Source organism: Trypanosoma rangeli (genome assembly GCF_003719475.1).
Source record: "Trypanosoma rangeli strain AM80 chromosome Unknown Tra_15.4_contig_00021, whole genome shotgun sequence".
Classification (NCBI taxonomy): Eukaryota; Euglenozoa; class Kinetoplastea; order Trypanosomatida; family Trypanosomatidae; genus Trypanosoma; species Trypanosoma rangeli.
In genome coordinates this window covers 74,468-91,474 of record NW_021705766.1, presented here as the reverse complement: position 1 = coordinate 91,474, position 17,007 = coordinate 74,468, and the positions used below count along the sequence as shown (strand labels likewise).

The 17,007-nt window shown below is 49.7% G+C and overlaps 8 protein-coding genes across 8 annotated transcripts, besides 8 other annotated features; all 8 read left to right on the top strand.

The window, feature by feature from the left end:
• On the top strand, window positions 1–489 carry TraAM80_01097 (R27-2 protein; the record flags this gene model as incomplete). Its single annotated transcript, XM_029378151.1, has 1 exon — window positions 1–489. A coding segment is annotated over one exon (489 nt), but the record flags the coding sequence as incomplete, so codon positions are not given.
• Window positions 490–564: 75 nt separating this feature from the next.
• Window positions 565–593: a microsatellite.
• Window positions 594–1,021: 428 nt separating this feature from the next.
• TraAM80_01096 (uncharacterized protein) lies at window positions 1,022–3,526 on the top strand (the record flags this gene model as incomplete). Its single annotated transcript, XM_029378150.1, has 1 exon — window positions 1,022–3,526. The coding sequence occupies one exon, from the start codon at window positions 1,022–1,024 to the stop codon at window positions 3,524–3,526; it is 2,505 nt and encodes an 834-aa protein (XP_029242000.1).
• An 871-nt stretch (window positions 3,527–4,397) lies between these two features.
• On the top strand, window positions 4,398–5,549 carry TraAM80_01095 (putative UDP-galactose 4-epimerase; the record flags this gene model as incomplete). The annotated part of the gene is made up of 1 exon (XM_029378149.1): window positions 4,398–5,549. One exon carries the CDS (start codon window positions 4,398–4,400, stop codon window positions 5,547–5,549), a length of 1,152 nt encoding a protein of 383 aa, XP_029241999.1.
• Window positions 5,550–6,354: 805 nt separating this feature from the next.
• On the top strand, window positions 6,355–6,702 carry TraAM80_01094 (uncharacterized protein; the record flags this gene model as incomplete). The annotated part of the gene is made up of 1 exon (XM_029378148.1): window positions 6,355–6,702. The coding sequence occupies one exon, from the start codon at window positions 6,355–6,357 to the stop codon at window positions 6,700–6,702; it is 348 nt and encodes a 115-aa protein (XP_029241998.1).
• Window positions 6,703–6,743: 41 nt separating this feature from the next.
• TraAM80_01093 (uncharacterized protein) lies at window positions 6,744–7,460 on the top strand (the record flags this gene model as incomplete). The annotated part of the gene is made up of 1 exon (XM_029378147.1): window positions 6,744–7,460. One exon carries the CDS (start codon window positions 6,744–6,746, stop codon window positions 7,458–7,460), a length of 717 nt encoding a protein of 238 aa, XP_029241997.1.
• Window positions 7,461–7,501: 41 nt separating this feature from the next.
• Window positions 7,502–7,519: a microsatellite.
• Window positions 7,520–7,751: 232 nt separating this feature from the next.
• Window positions 7,752–7,778: a microsatellite.
• A 41-nt stretch (window positions 7,779–7,819) lies between these two features.
• TraAM80_01092 (putative cell division cycle protein 45 (CDC45)) lies at window positions 7,820–9,868 on the top strand (the record flags this gene model as incomplete). The annotated part of the gene is made up of 1 exon (XM_029378146.1): window positions 7,820–9,868. One exon carries the CDS (start codon window positions 7,820–7,822, stop codon window positions 9,866–9,868), a length of 2,049 nt encoding a protein of 682 aa, XP_029241996.1.
• A 282-nt stretch (window positions 9,869–10,150) lies between these two features.
• Window positions 10,151–10,169: a microsatellite.
• A 322-nt stretch (window positions 10,170–10,491) lies between these two features.
• Window positions 10,492–10,520: a sequence feature (A-rich).
• Window positions 10,521–10,565: 45 nt separating this feature from the next.
• Window positions 10,566–13,445, top strand: TraAM80_01091 (uncharacterized protein; the record flags this gene model as incomplete). Its single annotated transcript, XM_029378145.1, has 1 exon — window positions 10,566–13,445. One exon carries the CDS (start codon window positions 10,566–10,568, stop codon window positions 13,443–13,445), a length of 2,880 nt encoding a protein of 959 aa, XP_029241995.1.
• A 311-nt stretch (window positions 13,446–13,756) lies between these two features.
• Window positions 13,757–13,788: a microsatellite.
• A 246-nt stretch (window positions 13,789–14,034) lies between these two features.
• TraAM80_01090 (uncharacterized protein) lies at window positions 14,035–16,188 on the top strand (the record flags this gene model as incomplete). Its single annotated transcript, XM_029378144.1, has 1 exon — window positions 14,035–16,188. One exon carries the CDS (start codon window positions 14,035–14,037, stop codon window positions 16,186–16,188), a length of 2,154 nt encoding a protein of 717 aa, XP_029241994.1.
• An 89-nt stretch (window positions 16,189–16,277) lies between these two features.
• Window positions 16,278–16,321: a sequence feature (A-rich).
• A 300-nt stretch (window positions 16,322–16,621) lies between these two features.
• Window positions 16,622–16,649: a microsatellite.
• Between the last annotated feature and the right edge of the window lie 358 nt (window positions 16,650–17,007).

The window sequence follows — 17,007 nt, the reverse complement described above, 5'->3', positions numbered from 1 at the left end:
GGAGTCATTGAAGGCGAGAATCAGAGAGCTGAGGAGGCATTGAAGGCCGAGAAGCAGAGAGCTGCGGAGGCGTTGGATGCCGAGAAGCAGAGAGCAGCGGAGGCTGTGGATGCCGAGAAGCGCAGGGCCGAGAAGGCTGTTATCGCATTGGAGGCCGAGAAGCAGAGAGCTGAGGAGGCTTTGGATGCCGAGAAGCAGAGAGCAGCGGAGGCATTGGATGCCGAGAAGCGCAGGGCCGAGAAGGCTGTTATCGCCTTGAAGGCCGAGAAGCAGAGAGCTGCGGAATGTATGAAGGCTGCGGTGGCTAATGAGTGCTTGTCTGTTGATCCCGTTCCAGATTTGAGTGATCCGCGCAGGAAAATGAAGATTAAGTCGAAATATCGTGAAAAAAATGTTACGGAGTCGATGCCGTTGTTAGAGCGTACGAATGGTTCTGTAGATGGGAGTTCTCCTGGACGTCGTTTCTGCCCTTTGTGCATGGTGATGTAATGCTAGATTTTGTTGTGCACTTTTTGATGTTTGTCCTTTTTTTTTTGTACTTAAATAGAGCTGAGTGACTAGCACTTGTTGTGTTTGCTTGTTTGTTTATTGTTGGACGAGTTGAGTTAATGATAGATTGTTGTAACTGTGATTAGATAGTCTTTTTTTTTTTGTTGTGTGTGTGTGTGCATTGGTGTTTTTTTTTTTTTGTGTCTTCTTATTTCAGGGATGTGTTGAATCTGCGCTTTATTCAGTTAATATAAAAAAGGAAAGAAAATGGGTATATGAAAGATTTTTTTTTATTTGATTTTGGTATGCCTCCTGTGATTTTTTCGCTGCCGGTATGCCTCTCATTCGTTGACGGGTAGAATCACGTATCATTTTAGTTAGCTTCAAAAAATACAAAAAAATATTTGAGTCTGTTGCTGACTTTCAACGGTTGTTCTGGTGCGCCTTGTTTTGTTTTCGTTTTTGCTTTGGCTCTGTTAGAGAATTGAGGGTTGTGTTTTCACCGTTGTTGTATTTGAATCGTTGCCACGCCATGTCAGTTGCAGAGGGATTTCTTCGTCATGGAGAGGCGTGCAACCGGGCAGGGGCATTGGGAGGTTGTGTGACAGAGCGGTATTCACGGTGGGAACTTTTGGTTGTCTTTCGGCGTCAGTGGTCGCGTGATAGGCGAGCCAACCGGCTGTACGCACCAGTGTTTCATCTGCTTTTTTCATCCCCCTCTTCCAGCGATGAGGACGAAATCACCAGCGCCGCGGACGACGCTCCGTGGCATTTGTTATTGTATGATTTGACGCACACCTGCAGGGAGGTGCTGTGGGAGACAAAAGGTGCGGAACTCGTTTCAGAAATCCTGCAGGCTGTACCGCCGGCTCTCCACCCCACGTTTTTCTCTGTGGTCTGTGTGACCGTGGGCGATACACACGACCGTCTCGGTCTCTTTTCCGAGCATGCTTTTGAAGAGTACAAGGGGAGAGTTGAACAGCTGCGGCTGCCGCGTACGTCCCAAGCGGTGTCCGTGAGGCTTCATCGTGTAACGAGTGATTGTACAGGTATGGTGAACGGCGGAGGTGGTCATTTGCCGGCGTTCGTCGAGGACGCGATAGAGTGGGCGCGCCGTAGAACATTAGAGGCATCCGATGTATCGGCGCCGTCCCAAGAAGGCAATGACGCCATTCTTGCCGCTCTTCCACGGCTAAGCAAGCTATTGTACACTGCGACGTTTCAGGAACCTGATGGGAGCAATGCCGGTGATGAAGTGAGCGGTGTGGGGGAGGGAGAACGGCAATTGGTAACCTCCAAACTGTTAGAGGAACGTCGTGTGGCGCTTCAAAACTTGAAGATGCGTGTGGGTAACGTGGCTTCCTTCACGCTGACACCGCCAACGACGGCGGAGGAGCCGGGGCAACGGTGGTATGTGCTTCTCATCCAAAAACTCTACGTGGAAAAGGAGGAGGTGTCGATTGAGAACCTTGACCCCGGCCCACTGGAGCCGCAGCCTATTGGCGCAGAGTTACACTTGATGCGGGATGGCGGTGAGGTGTTATATCTTTATTCGCAACTATGCAACGAGAAATGCTTCGATACGGTGTACGGGGATATAATGCACGAAGACGGCGAACTCTTTGCGCAGCTAACACCTCTGGAGGGTATAGCTTTTGATGACATTGATCGTTATCTGGACTTTCTTTCGACACAGGCGCCGTCATTTTCCATGGAAACACCAAAAGAACCACTTTGCAAAGGATCATGCAGTGGCTACACATTCCCAAAGGTTGTGTTCCGTCGACCAACGGGGTCGGTTGTGAAGGATACACTAATTGCATCTCCGCATTTGGAGATTATTGAGGAGTCACCACGTTCGCCGGAGGAGTGGGATGCGGCGAGCCGCGTCTTTCTCTTCCTCTCAGATCACATTACCCCTGTGTGTGCCGTCAGCAATCGTGGTGGGTGCGGTGGGTACACGCTCAAGAGAGATGTTACACCGGTGCCTGCTCCCCCACACAACCACAAGTGTTCGTGGTGTGCTCGCCGTCGAGACAAACTCTTGCGATGTGGTGGCTGCAAGGTGGAAATGTATTGCTGCAAAAAGCATCAAATAATGGATTGGAAGAGCGGGCACAAAAAGGTGTGCAGACTGTGGCGGAAGGCACAAGAAGACTACGAAAAAACTGTCATGCCTCTTCTGCAATCATGCCCAACGGAGCGTCTTGAGACGCCATCCGCATCGGTGGTCGTGACACTTCTGCAGTTTCTCACAGATTCTTGTTGTGAGATGCAGATTGCAGGGGTTCCTGTAGTTCACATTGTTGGTGTTGATGACGACGTCACAGCGTTTATTTCAGAGCTCTCACTCCGAGTGAAAAAATTGTCCGCGCACTGGAAACAGTTGCGGTTTATCTTGAGCTCCGATGCCTTTGGAGATGGAGAACACAATGCTGTGTACGCCATCGCGGAGAGCGGCGACGTGACGCGAACGGCACCTACCTCTGTCCTTGGCGATGTGTGGCACACAAAGTCCTCAAACAATGAGGCGGCGCTGGAGGCCGCACTGCTTGTGCGCCTGTACAACGCAAAGTACCACCAATTCATTGGCCGAGACGCGAACATCAGCGAGGAAACGCCGTCGGCGGTGGTGTGCTTTGGGAACCCATTAGGAACGGGAATGTCATATCTCACTGCGGCTACCGAGGTTCTTGCGGACAGGTTCATTGGCGTTGTTCCTGTGCTATGCACAGAACCTACACTTGTCGGCGCACATCACACACTTGACGCGATCGTGATGCGGGTGCAAAACAGCTTTATGATGAACTCAGACCTGAAGAAGAAAGTTCTTGAACGTCTTTCGCATGCCGATGAATTGATCCGGCTAAATGTTGGAGGTATGGGTCACAATTCACTAGACCCGCATACGGAATCGGAGGAGGCAGATGGGACAACCAATGCGAATGCTGCGGTCCCTAAGCTGAAACCCACCTCACTGCGACTGCACCCCAATCTTTATTCCTTTATAATTCCGGTAGAGCTGGTGAAGCTGTAGTTGTAGTAGTGGTAGTTTTTTCATTATGTCGAGGCGAAAAAGCTGAGCTTGTCTTTATTTACTCATGCTGTTATGTGTGCTTCTGCTGCCACTACACACTTTCTTTCTCTCTGTGTATATGTGGGGACGACGTACTGTTTCTTTTTTGTACTCGCGTTCACTCGAGTAGAATTACATCACTGTACGACTGCCATTACGTCATATTATTTTTTTTTGCTGCTTTCCTTTTTCTGCCTATGTGTGTCCGTGTCTCTCTGCCTTGCAGGTATTGTCGCACGGCTGGTGAGGTACGGTGATGGCGAGGTACATAACATATCTTTACTCGCAAGTTTATACATAAAGCAAGACGCCCTACCGATTGTAGTATTACACCAGGAGGAGAAGCTGCAAACGATGAGGGGGAAAACTGCCGCTGTGGGAGGAGGAGGCAGCGAGACGGCATGCTGAATACACAGAAGAGGTAGTGTGAACCAGACAGACCACAACGCCCATGCGGCTTTGCGGTTGGAGAGGTGGCGCTACTCAAAAAGATTATTGCGTATTGGGGCTTTTTTTTTCTGTGTTTATTACACACACCTTCATCGGCGGAATATTTTTTATTATGTGAGGCGGCTGTATTTTTTCTGGCAGCATCTGCTTTACACGCATGCAAAGGGGAGGAAAAGAAGAGAGGAGGGAGTGGGAGCAGTACCAATGCGCAGTGTATGCCGTGTACCAATTTACCTCGTGGAGGTGTCGGCACATGTTTCTCACTTCCTTTTCATTTTTACATTCATATCTTTACAGAGTGATTAAACGAAACAACCACCAACAGGTGACTGCTACAGTTTGGGCGTAAAACGATTAGTAGGAAGCGTTAACAGCAGTTAACATGAAGGTTTTGGTATGCGGAGGGGCTGGGTACATTGGGACTCATTTGGTTCGTGCGCTGCTACGCCGAACTTCTCACTCCGTTGTCATTCTTGACAGCCTGGTGGCGACGCATGGACGCTCCAGCCATGTTGACACAAAGGAAAACTTGATGCGGAAGCAAAAGTGCGGCTATGAGCATGTGAATCCAGAACGCCACGCTGTACTGGAGGTGGGAGATGTACGAGATGAGACATTTTTGAATGATGTTTTTGCGCGGCATGCCCCTATCGATGCTGTTGTTCATATGTGTGGTTATATTGTTGTTCCGGAAAGCGTGCGAGATCCTTTGCATTATTACAACAATAATGTATTTGGGATTATCCGCTTATTAGAGGCCATGCGTGCACACCACTGCGACAAGATCATCTTCTCCAGTACAGCGGCATTGTTCGGGAACCCTGCGAAGCATGCAGCTGGGGATGGCGCACAGGTAAGCATGGAACCTATTTATCCCGATGCCAAGAAATCCCCGGAAAGCCCCTATGGCGAGACAAAACTAGTTTCGGAGTGGCTTTTAAAGGACTGCGCCTTTGCCTACGGCATCAAAAGTGTTTGCCTGCGGTACTTCAACGCTTGTGGGGCAGACGAAGACGGAGACATTGGTGAAGATCATAAGCCTGAGACACATCTCATTCCACTTGTTCTGCGCGTGCCACTTGCGGCGGAGATTAACAAGCGTGACAGGCAACTGCAACAACCTCTTGTTCAAGAATTTGTTTCGATCTTTGGCACAGACTACCCCACACCTGATGGAACCTGTGTGCGTGACTACATTCACGTGAATGACTTGTCGTTGGCTCACATTCTCGCACTAGATTACTTGGCGAAGCTCAATGCAGAGGACAAATCCAAGTTTTTCTCAGCATTTAATCTTGGGACTTCACGTGGATACTCCGTGCGGGAGGTCATTGATGCAGCGCGTCGCGTAACGGGTCATCCTATACCTGTAAAGGAATCTCCACGCCGTGAGGGTGATCCACCGGTGCTGGTGGCATCTGGTGAAGAGGCAAAGAAGGCGCTTGGGTGGGAGTTGGAGTATGACAACATTGAAAAAATTATTGCTTCCGCGTGGAAGTTTCACCAGGCTCATCCCTTTGGCTATTCCTCTTAGTTTGGACATTGCATAATAATAATTCTCTTAGGATGTTTTTCTAGATTGTACGCGTATTGGGAACGCGGATACTGGGGCAGATTTTTATTTTTATTTTTGAATCTTATTGGGAATACCTGCAGACCAAATGGTGGGCTTTTACGGGCATATTGGGAAACTACTACCTGTAATAGTCTTTTTTATTTTGTTTGGTGGCTGTGCGGAGGGTGCGTGTTGTAAACTTGCCCAACCTCATCCCTCTTGCACCGCGTAGAATGCAGGCTAAAGGTATTTCTCCAGCACCCCGTTTTTTTTTTATATACGGGCTATAGCTTTTGAGGACCCCATTGCAGATGCTCTCTTGCCGTTTGGGTATTGAATAGACATAATGCACATGTGATTTGGCATGCATTGCGGGGAAGTGTGCGTTGTTCCTACTTATTTTCCATCCCATGTTTCTACTAGGGAGGAGTAAGACGTAGACGATCCTTGCACCACTGGGTTCTTGTTCATTTTTTTTTTCTGTCTGGTGGTTGTAGTTGGGGGGATTTTTTCAACTGCATGAGACTATTAAACGCACACACACAAAAAAAAAAACGGTTAGACAACAGCGAGATATAGAAGCGCATCGAACGGCAGAAACAGAAGCAACAGCAACAATATATATATAGAGGTGGGTGGGGGAAGCTGATTATGCCGATGAAATTCACACGACTGTATTTGCGTGGGCTATGACACATGCAGCCGACTTGCACTTGAGCTGTCGAAAGATGTCTTTCATGCTTGTGTGCATGGCGGGCGATGAAGCCCCGTTCTTTGGCTCCTGATGACCCCTTCGGTGAGAATTCCGCTTCCGGTGATCCATCCGACGGCTTCTACGCCGCTTGGATCAGTGTGGACATTGACGCCTTTGCCGACGCCGCAGCTAGTGACGAGGTGCGTACGGCCCACTTTGGGCCCCGAGTGGGCAATATTCACGACGGTGGCTCGGATGTCCGTCAAGAAAACGCAGGAGCAGGAAACTCATGGCGTGGATTCTGCCTCTTCTGTGAGGGGTGTAGACGGGACAACGCTGCGCCCTCTTACGGCTGAGGAGCTGCACTCACGCGAGCTTCGGGCACGAAGGAGAAGACTTGAAAAAAAAAATATGCGACGTATTAAGACTATGTGGTGAAGGAGCTTGGCATAAAAGAAGAGGGTACAGAGGACGGCCATATGGAGGATGCAATGGACGAAGAACGGGATGTGGAGGATGCATCAGTGGACGCCATGCCACTTCCACAGTTTATGTTGGGGGAAGGGTGGCGGGAGAGCCCAAGTGGCACAGCGACGCTAGAATTCACTACTGGTAAACAGCTTCTGCGCAGTCGCGAGGGGTTGCAGGCACATGAGGCATTAGTGCAAAAGGTCCTCAACGCTTTGGGTGAACCTCACGGCGAGAGGCATTTGCCTCGCTCTGACCCGTTGCACTGGAATACAGAAGAGGTTATTTTGTGGATCACAAAAATGGAGGCCACATGGTTTTCTATCATGTCTGCCAAGGGTCTGGACAGCGGAGAAGCCACAAAGGCCGGGCTTGGAGAGGCAGCGTTAGCTGCGACTCCGCTTATGGAGGATCCGTCAATGCGTGAGGCCTTCCGTATGGCCTGTGCGGACGGACAGGTTCTCCTGCACCACACGGCACCGAGCACAGTGTTTCAGGTGATGAGGCGGTGGTACCTATGGCGACAAGAAATTAGCCTGACAATTCTAAAGGAACACCAAAAAATGAAGAAAACCGTTGGTACTGGCATGGAGGACACCAGTAGTGCCGCTTTCAGGGACGCTGTGGAGAGCGGCAGAGCAAAGCTGGATGGGGCAGTTGCAAAAGTTACACCGCTCCTAATACAGGAGACTATTTCCATTTCCCAGTGTTACCTGTATTGTCACTGAATAAATGACATCAAACACGTCTTACACAAGAAGAGGAGAACGGGGGGGGGGGGGGGGGGAAGGACGGGGATTTCAATACCGCTCTCAAGATTAAAGGGAGTAGAAGAGTCACCTGCTGGGAATCAACAGTCTGTAGATTTTCCTGTTAACACTCCACAACTTTTTTCGCCTCATTTTTATGAAAAAACTTTTTATGGTTTGTTGGTTTCTGTGGTGCTGCTGGTGGGATAACGCGTAGGACATACGCAAGCATAAGTATAGACTATCTCCCTCGCTTACACATACATACGAAAAACCAAACGAAACAAAAGAAAAGAAGAGCTGAATACCACTTAAAAGGTATTCAACGCAGGTAAGGCATGACCGACCAGGTGACACCATGGCATCACATTAATCGCTTTTATCACACAACGCGCAAGCCCATTCAACTGCTTGTGGCGTATCACGCAGATGCGGCGGCGGCGTCCATCACTTTAACAGCGCTGTTAAAGGCCTGCTTTATCCCTTTTAACCTGCACCCCATCATGGAGTATGATGAGGTGAAGGACGTGATACAGCGCACAAGTATGGTGCAAGATACGGAGTTTTTGGGTGACGGTGCACCCGTAGACGAGTTGTTTGTTCTTATTGGCCTTGGAGCTTCCATCTCACTGCGGTCTTTCTTTAACTTGGGGCGACATATTGTGATTGTGCTGGATTCCTATCGTCCTTTTCTTCTTGACAATCTGCGCGCAAGCGACAATGACCGGTTGGTGGTCTGGGGACATGATCGCATCTATGAGGAGGTGGAGCAGTTTTTCCTGGAGCAGCGAAGACTAGAATTAGTACGGGCGCGGCGGCGGCGGCGGCGGCGGATGCGCCGAAATCAACGTCGCCTACGTGCATACGGCGAAGGCGTTGACGTCGCGGAAGAAGCAGAGGAGGAGAGTGAAATTGACAGCGGTAGCAGCGATGACGATGATGATGATGCTGAAACTCATGACGATATGACTCCCTCACACAGCCAAGAGGGGATTGACTGGATGAACGAGGAGGTGCCGGAGGAGCTTGAACGGCTCTATTACGCAGCTGAGTGTGGTGGCAAAAGTTCTGCGTTAGAAGTCTACGACTTGGCAATTCTTTTGAACCGTGTTAAGGAGGCGGTGTTGTGGCACGCGGCAGTGGGAATCTGCGATTTGTTTACGCGTCGTCTGATCGATTATGGAACGTATCTAGTGGAAATGCGACGCTTACACAACGAGGTGACGCTACGCAAGGGCATTCGCCGAGGACCACTAGATGATGTCACGGAGGAAACACTCAACAGGCACCACAAGATTGCGTCTAGTAACACAATGCAGCTTATAAACTTTGATGAGGATCAGTTGTTTCTCCTGCGGCACTATTCCTTGTGGGGGGCCATGTGGTACCACCCGGTGGTTGCGAGTCTCCTGAGCCTCCATCACGTAGAGGATGGGACGGGGACGCTGCGACAACTCCTGGCACGTTGTGGTGTCTCTGCAAAATTAGCCCAACAGCCATGGGGCGAGCTTCCGGACGACGTTAGGGTGGAATCACTACGACTTGTGCACAATGAACTTAAACAAGTCTTGAGAGCAAGGGGAAGCTTCATCAAAAGCCCGACTCGTATTCGTTGTGTGGCACGCACAACAGGGTATAGTGTGGAGGTCTCAACCTTTGATGTTTGTACCCTTTTTACGGCGTTGCTTGCAAAAGTGCCGCCAAGTAATATGAACACTGAAGAGGTGAGCGAGGCAGTGATGAAGGAAAAATTACGTGAGTTTCGTCGGGAGCAGTTTTGGCGTGCTCATGGCGTTATTGATGCGGATCCTAACACCACGTTATTTGTAGCTGCAGTGCAAGAAGCGCGGATGCTGCACGAGGCAGTGGCAGCAGCCACCAGTGCATTAATGCAACCTGGCATGATTCAAAGCACCAAAGGCATTCATTATGTTCAACCGAGTGATCCGACGAATGCCTCTACTGCGTTAGAGACGTTTGGTTGTCCTTTTCGTCTTTCCATGTTGGCAGAGCGTATGTTGATTGCATTGACTGTTGAGAGGGGGCTTGGGAAGTATACACGCGAGGTACGACCAGTTTTGCTCTCTTGTCCCGTTCCTCGATTAATCGGCCCGACCACGCGACGGCAGGAATTGCAACAGCAGCAAATAATTCAAACCGAGCAGACGTTTATTGTTCTCTTTGCTCACGAAGGGCCCACAAAGGAGGGTTTGACGCCGGTTGTATCCGTCGCGCGATGGAACGACTGCGTCACAAACACTGAGGACTTCCTCGTGCCTCCATTGCGGGATTTCATTAGGCGCGACACGGTGATCATAGATGGGCGCGAGTCCACCGCACATTTAGCGGAGATGCTGCACCTTCGTTCTCTTACAGGAACCCTTTGAACAAACGGGGATAATCAAGGCACTGATATGTTAGATTTTATTTTGTGCTGGACGATACCAACCTTTCGTGTTTGAGCGTAGATTTTTGTTTGATGAATATGTGTGCCTTCTCATTAAAAGTTGTTACTTTGTGGAGGTGCTAAGAAGCGCATAGAGGCATATTACAGAGTGTAAATAGATATACGATTGGGAGGAGAGGCGAAGAAAATGAGACAAACGCCTTTCTTGTCAACGATTGGGATTAAAATGGTTTATGCTGGAGGATAAGGGTAAAGATTTTGTTATATATATATATATATATCTTAATAAAATCTTGTGTTTGACGCGTTGTCAGTTACATCTTACCTTTTTTTTTATTTTTTTATTGCTGTTCTTTGTGAATGTTTAACGGGCACCTCTTCTTTTTTTCTTTTCTCTCTTTGAACACAAGGTACACAGTCATAGAGGCGGTACTCACAGCCTCACATCCCCTTTTTGAGCTCGTACTGGCATTGTTTCAGTGCAGACGTTTTTTATTTTTATTTTGGTTTCATAGTAGACAAGGCATTGCTAGAGTTAAATTGGGAGAGAAGAGTTATCCTCTTTCACAACGCATCCCATTCACCACTGCTGCAGAGATTCCGTTTTTTTTTTGGCCGTTTTTTTTTTTTTTGTAATTCTCTTACTCCTTTGTATTTTCGCGTTGTTTGTTTGAAGCATGTTTGGCGTGACAGAGCTGCCAATTGGCTCCGACTGTGCTCTGCAGAAACGAGGCCACGAGCATCGACTGGCCACCTCCGTTGCGGGTGGTGGAGGTGGTGACAGCTGCAACACTGACACAGAGCTCCTCTTCAATTCCCACCCCCATTCCAAGACTCTGATGCGTGGGGTAAACCGCACAGAGCATCATGAAACAAAACATGGAGACAAGGTAGGGGAGGAAGAAGGGAGGCGTCTCGACACTGCTGGCATTGAAGCGGCAGGAGCTTCCAGCAGTCGCTCGTTTCGTGTACGCCTGACACATCATTATAGCCCAAAGACGTATGCACAGTCATTGAACCCGTCGGGGAGTGCGTCCCTATCACCATATGAGACAGTGGCACCCTGGTTGGGGGCTGCAGAGAGGCGTGACCGGAGCAACACACAATGGGAGCCCTCTGTGGAGCACCAGTCTCGTGATTGCCAACAAAACAGCCATCAAGAAAGGGAATTTCATAGCGCTATGGAGGTCACGGACCACAAAACAACAGGACGCTTCGAGTCACACGCAACACCAACAACAACGAGAACGAGGGGAAGTCAATTAGTGAGATCTTTCGTAAGTTTAGAGGAGAGGCCAACACAAAGAGCCCAAGAGCAACGTTTGGCTCACGAGGGAGAGGCACAACTACGACGAGAATACGAAGCTAAGATCGCTGAGCTTGAGGGCGTCATCCATGCGAAGCAGCGTGCCGTCTTTGATGCAGAGGCTGCTCTTGTACAGAAGGATATAGAACATCAAACTGCTAGAGCATCAATGGCCCAGAGGCTTAATGAAGAAGCTGCAGCCAATGCTCGGTGCATGCTGGAAATGACACTGGAAAAACGTGAAAAAGAAATAGAGGATACACAGGAAATGCTGCGAGCAGAGCAAGCATGTCTTGCTGGGGCTTTACAACGGGAGGAGGTCCTTCGCAGCAGATTTCTTGTTGCTGAAGAGACCCGAGTGCTGTACCAACTTTACTTGCAGCGTCTTCTGGAGTTGTTTCGTACGCGTCCAAAAGAAGGATTTGATGTCTCTCTATGCACGGGACCATTGGTGACAAATAGAGATGTGCTGAAGGCAATAGGAGAGGCGTTGCGCTCAACGGATGCCGCAACGTATGGTGAGACCAATGCCACTTATGAGTTAACTCCAGAAGGGCGAGGGAGTGGCGATGTTGAGTTGCAGTCGTCACCCAAACTGTCACAGCAATTGACGAATGCCACTTTGCTCAAAATGTCCATGCTGGAGTCTGCAGTGTCGGACTGTATGACACTTTGGACACGTGAGGAGAGGCGGCGTCATGAGTACTGCAAGCAGACTATTGAAGCTGTTGTTAATAGTTGCAGGGAGGAGATGGAGGCACAACTTACCCTTGTATTAAGTGTTGTCGGAAAGACGGAGCGGCGCATCGATAAATACGGGAAGATGGTGTCGACTGCCCTGGGGGAAATCATGAAAAGCGGTCATGATAACCAAAACTGCGTGGATGACCTGCAGAGGGAGGTGAAGCGGCTTAACCGTGAATACGCCCAGTCTCAACGACTGCTGCAACGGGCACAAGCGGAGGTGAGTGGTCTCAAGGACGAGGTTCGACGTATGGATGGCGATCGCGAGGTTGCCCTGCTGATCCACCGGGCTGCCGAATGCCTTGAAGATGTTCGGCAAAGCGTGCGGGGCGCTGTCCGATCGGCGGCACAAGACATTGAACGAGGTACGTTAGAGTGTAACACTTTGAAGGAACCGTTTCTTCAGTCAATGCGTGTCATTGCACTGAAGGTGGAGGCTCATGCAGAAATTGCACGAACGGCGGTTCGGCGAGAGCAACGCGAAGGTGGAGGAGATCCCATTGAGACGGTAATGCGACGACCATATTCTGTTGATGCTGGGGATGCGCGCCACTTTATTCTTGGCACACCGCGTTGCAATTTACGGGGCCTTGATTGGCATGCCGCCCAACTACCGAGGGAAGATGTGGCTGGGGAGTCAAAGAATCTATTAATATTAGCGGAGTTAAACCGTGTGATGAAAAATTTTTGTCAGCTTCTTGAGAACAATGCACGACAAATGGATAAAAACATGGCAAATCTGGCTCAAACCATCGCTAGTTGGGAGGACTCCATTGTTGGTAAGATGAATGAAATTTGGGGGTTTATGCGTGAAATGCTTGCTGCGGGTGGTATGACGTCAAGACCAAGGCCAGCACTGGCCGTCCATGAAGGGGTGCAGCGGCATGAGTGGTGCAACGAGCCACAACTGGCTCTTGGTGGCACGAACACTGACGGTAGCACAAGGGTGTTGATTCATCAAACGCCGCCATTATTTTCATCCGCGGCTGGTGGGTTGAAATCGTCCTGTGCAGGAAGTGTTGCCACATCTGGTAGCTGCGCGCCTTCCGCAGTCTTTGCGTCATCCACCACCGGTTCAGTGGATGCCAGCCGGGCTGCAAATGCAGCACTCACATCGTCATTGCGGCGCGCTCCTCTCGCCCCGCTGCATGAAGTAGAACTGACGCCTGACGTGCCTACACGCCGTGTCATGGAGCAGACGTCACCGCCGTCGATCGCCGTGTCACGGACGCCGACCCCACCACCACCACCACCACCACCACCGTCGTCGCAAGTGATAAACACGGCTCCACCGTCGCAGCGACCAATGCAGCATCAGCAGCAAAATTATTTACATCAGCAGCGACGACTTTTTGCGGAGCCCCCGTACAACTCGCCCCTGCCCGTCAATGACTCTATACCCACGCTGCGGATGCATTACACAAGGGAGTTGGGTGGCGTTGAAGGGAATGAGTTGCGGTTAGTGTCTGGTGCCGTTCTTTCTCGACGTGCGGCGGCGTCGTCGTAGGGACGAAACTAGTTTGGATGAGAGTGCGAGTTTTTCCATTCCTCCAGAACCACCAAAGAAGAAAAGGAAGACGCAGAGGTGCGGAGACTATTTTATGTTTTTTTTTTGTCGGCCTCCGACACACACACGCACAGAGAGAGATAGAGACAGACATTTCCTGCCAAATCAGGGACGCGTTTTTAGAAGAGCCTGTTTAATCCTTATAACTTGTGTGCTTCATTGTGATGCACCACCCTGACCTGCTTTCTTTTTTGTAGGTTTTTTTTTCTTTTTATTGTGACTTGATTTTGATGATGTTATTGGAGGGATATTGTGAATGTGTATGTGCATGTCTATTTGTGTGAGGAGTGCTCCACAGGGAGCAAATGGGCAGAGTGACTGGCCATCATCTCTCATGACTCGGCCCTCCTGCCTTCACTCTTGCGGCTAGTTTCATCATTTACCTCTGCCTCCTCTTCACGGTCGCTCTTTTTGTGTGTATATGCGGCGGCCCATCAACGCGACGGCATTACGGGATTGTACTGCTGGAGTGCTGCACAACGCAAACCGAAACATCCGCTGGGAATAATAAGGGGAGGGAAACTGGGGTATGTCACGTGGCGATACCCAGTTGCGGTCAGGCTCCGCGCCAAATTGCTGGGTGGATGAGGGCCTGTCTACTCAAGCACCCAAAAATGACTCCTTTGCACACCTCATTCGGGCTCGAGAGGAGCAACAAAAGCGCATCCGCGACGCATTGGAGGAGCAGAACCGTCAACTACGTGCGCGCCTTGCCTCTGAAGAGGCCAATCAAGGTGATCCTACATCTGCTAGCTCTACAGCCGCCGTCTGTCGCTGGTCATCGCGTTCTCCATCTAAGCAGCCGACAGTGCCAGTTGAGGAGTTTATTACCTTCGTGACGGAGATGAAGCATCTTATTAACTACGCCCAAGAAGCGGACCTGGTGGCTCTTCATGCACTTCAAGACCAGGTGGATTTTCAAAAACGTGATCTTATTCAGCGGATAGCAGAACTAGAGGCGCAGATGATTGCCATTCAGCGGCGGGAGGAGTTTGGATACGCTTCTGGCGGCAACCCCTTTGCACTCATGTCACACTCCAGTGCGAGAATGCATGAAGGCAAGCCAGCACTAGAGTATGTGTTACATGAGCTGGAAAATGTGCGTCGTACAGCGGAGGAGGCAATGCAGCGTGCACGTAAAATAGATGAGACTTTGGAGAGGCAACAAATATCTTCTTGTGTATTTGAGAGGGATCTAAATGCACTAGAAACAAAAATGGTAGATTTTGAGTCCTTGCCCACTCTTTTCAGGCAAGAAGCTATGATGCTGGAGGAACGCTATGTGGAATTTACCCACCGAGTGCAAGAGGAGATTGCGCAGAGGCAGGAACAGCCGCCACTATCCTTTGAAGGCAACGCTGATCCTATACGGCTACTGCAGGAGCAATTGCAGGCGGTGGAGCGTGCTGTAGTTGAAATAGGTCAACGAGACACTGTTGCAGCCAACGATCATGTAAATGGTGACATAAAAGGCCTTGTGTCCGGCTTCGTCAACGCAAAAGTGCAGGAAATTAAAGAGGCGGCTGAAAGCTCTCTTTGGGCAGAGCTGCAGGAGTTTCACAAAGTCGCATCCAACAGTGCCGGAGTCGACCCAACCTTCTCGCCCGGAGAAGGGGTTCCGTTGGGTTTGAACAGGCTGGACGATACCACAACGAGCCTTCTGGAGGATTTGGCTGAGAGGGTGCGATATCTGGAGACAACGTTGCATGCCGTAACGAAGCTTGATTCCACGGAACAACCTTCATCGGAAGAAGAAATTGTTGAACCGCCGACAAATATGTTGAAGAGTGCTGCTATCATAGTTGAGAGAGCTATTGCACGCAGCGCAACTTCATTCGTTGACACTGCTATCTTGGACACCAGAGAACTTGTGGAACGTCTGGAGAGGATCGAAACACAAATGAACGCCCTCCAAGACAGGCTGAACTACTTTACTACCAAGCTGGATACCTGCAATACAGAGCATAAGATGCCTACTGGGCAGTGTGTGCCTACAACAGACAGAGGCGTTCAGTGTTCACCTATTGTGGAAAGTGACGGTAATCATGTGGTCATTTCCATCAAAGGCCGACCTACTCAAGAAGGCGTTAACCGCCAAATACAGGGTGAGCTTGAGCTCGCGGCGCTTGGGCTGCACACTGGGGCTGTGGAGCAGCATGGTATGTCACACAATGTAGATACAACAACTACTCCGAATGGAGGACAATCTGTGGACGAGAATATTTCAATGACTCCTCCTCCTGATTACGCGGCAATGTTGTATACACGCAGAAGGAAACCAGCGACGAGAGAAGAGACCAGAATAATATCATTTGGCCCATTCAAAGCGCCTCACGTGACAATTACCCCAGAGAGTCTTTCAAAGACGATTACAGGAATACATGAGCAAAAACGGCACAAAGAGGATACCGTGAAGAGGGTTATTGCCGCTCTACGCGATGTTCAACAGCAATTTTCAAAGTTGTCTGAAATAGAGTCACCCGCCCAACGCAAATGCACACGGCAAACTGGGTGCGAGCGCACAACATCCAGTACACAAGAGGACTCAGACCCCCTCTTGGAGACAATAGTAAGCCAGAAGGAGGCCATACATTTTAAGGAGAAACAGTTGATGAACCTGCGCAACAAGCTTTGGCGCGAAATCGCACAGCTTGAAGAGGATGAGCGGGAACTCTTAGCGTAATAGTTTTTCTCCTCTTCATCGGTTACCCCTCTCTTCATGCGTGTGAGTAGGAGTATGTACATACTATTACTACTATTACGTGTTAGGTTTATTTTCCAACACCTATTTTCTATTTTCGCTTTATCGATTCTCTCTCTGTGTGAAAAAAAGCCTGACTCTCGAGAGTTACGTGCTATCTCCCAGATACTTTCACTTCAAATCCGTTCCCACAACATCTGCATTCATGTATTTAACGACTGCAGGTTCTCTGTGGGCCAATTTTTAACTTACGAGTGCTTACACACTTTTTATTTTGCTTATATAAGCTTGTTAATTGCGGTTGTTTGCTCCTTACCGTCGCAGCAACGCATGCCTGTGGGCGCGGCAGTGGTGGACATGTCGATGCCCGCCTTCCCCCTTGCACTGAGTGAATGGTGGGCGTTGTCTGGGAGTCGTTTGTTTGTTTGTTTCTTTTTGTGTTTTCCGTTCCCCTTGGCTGTGCATTTTTCGCATTTTGTCTGTGTGTTTGTGTGTGGTTCAAATGTCCAAAAAAAAAAAGAAGGGAAAAACCTCGATTCACACGAGCTAAAGTTAAGCTACCCAAGCAACAGCATTATTGTCAGTTGAACTTCATCGTCAAGAATGCTTCGCCGTTCCTTTTTACGCATGGTTGGCCTGAACAAGGTTATGCCGTTGGAGAAGGCCCTTGCCGACGTCAAGAATGGAGCCTCACTCGCCGTTGGCGGTTTTGGAACGGGTGGCATGCCACACGCGCTTGCAAAGGAGCTTAAGCGCACTGGTGTCCGGGACCTCAGCATCTACAGCGATGGTGGCGGTATT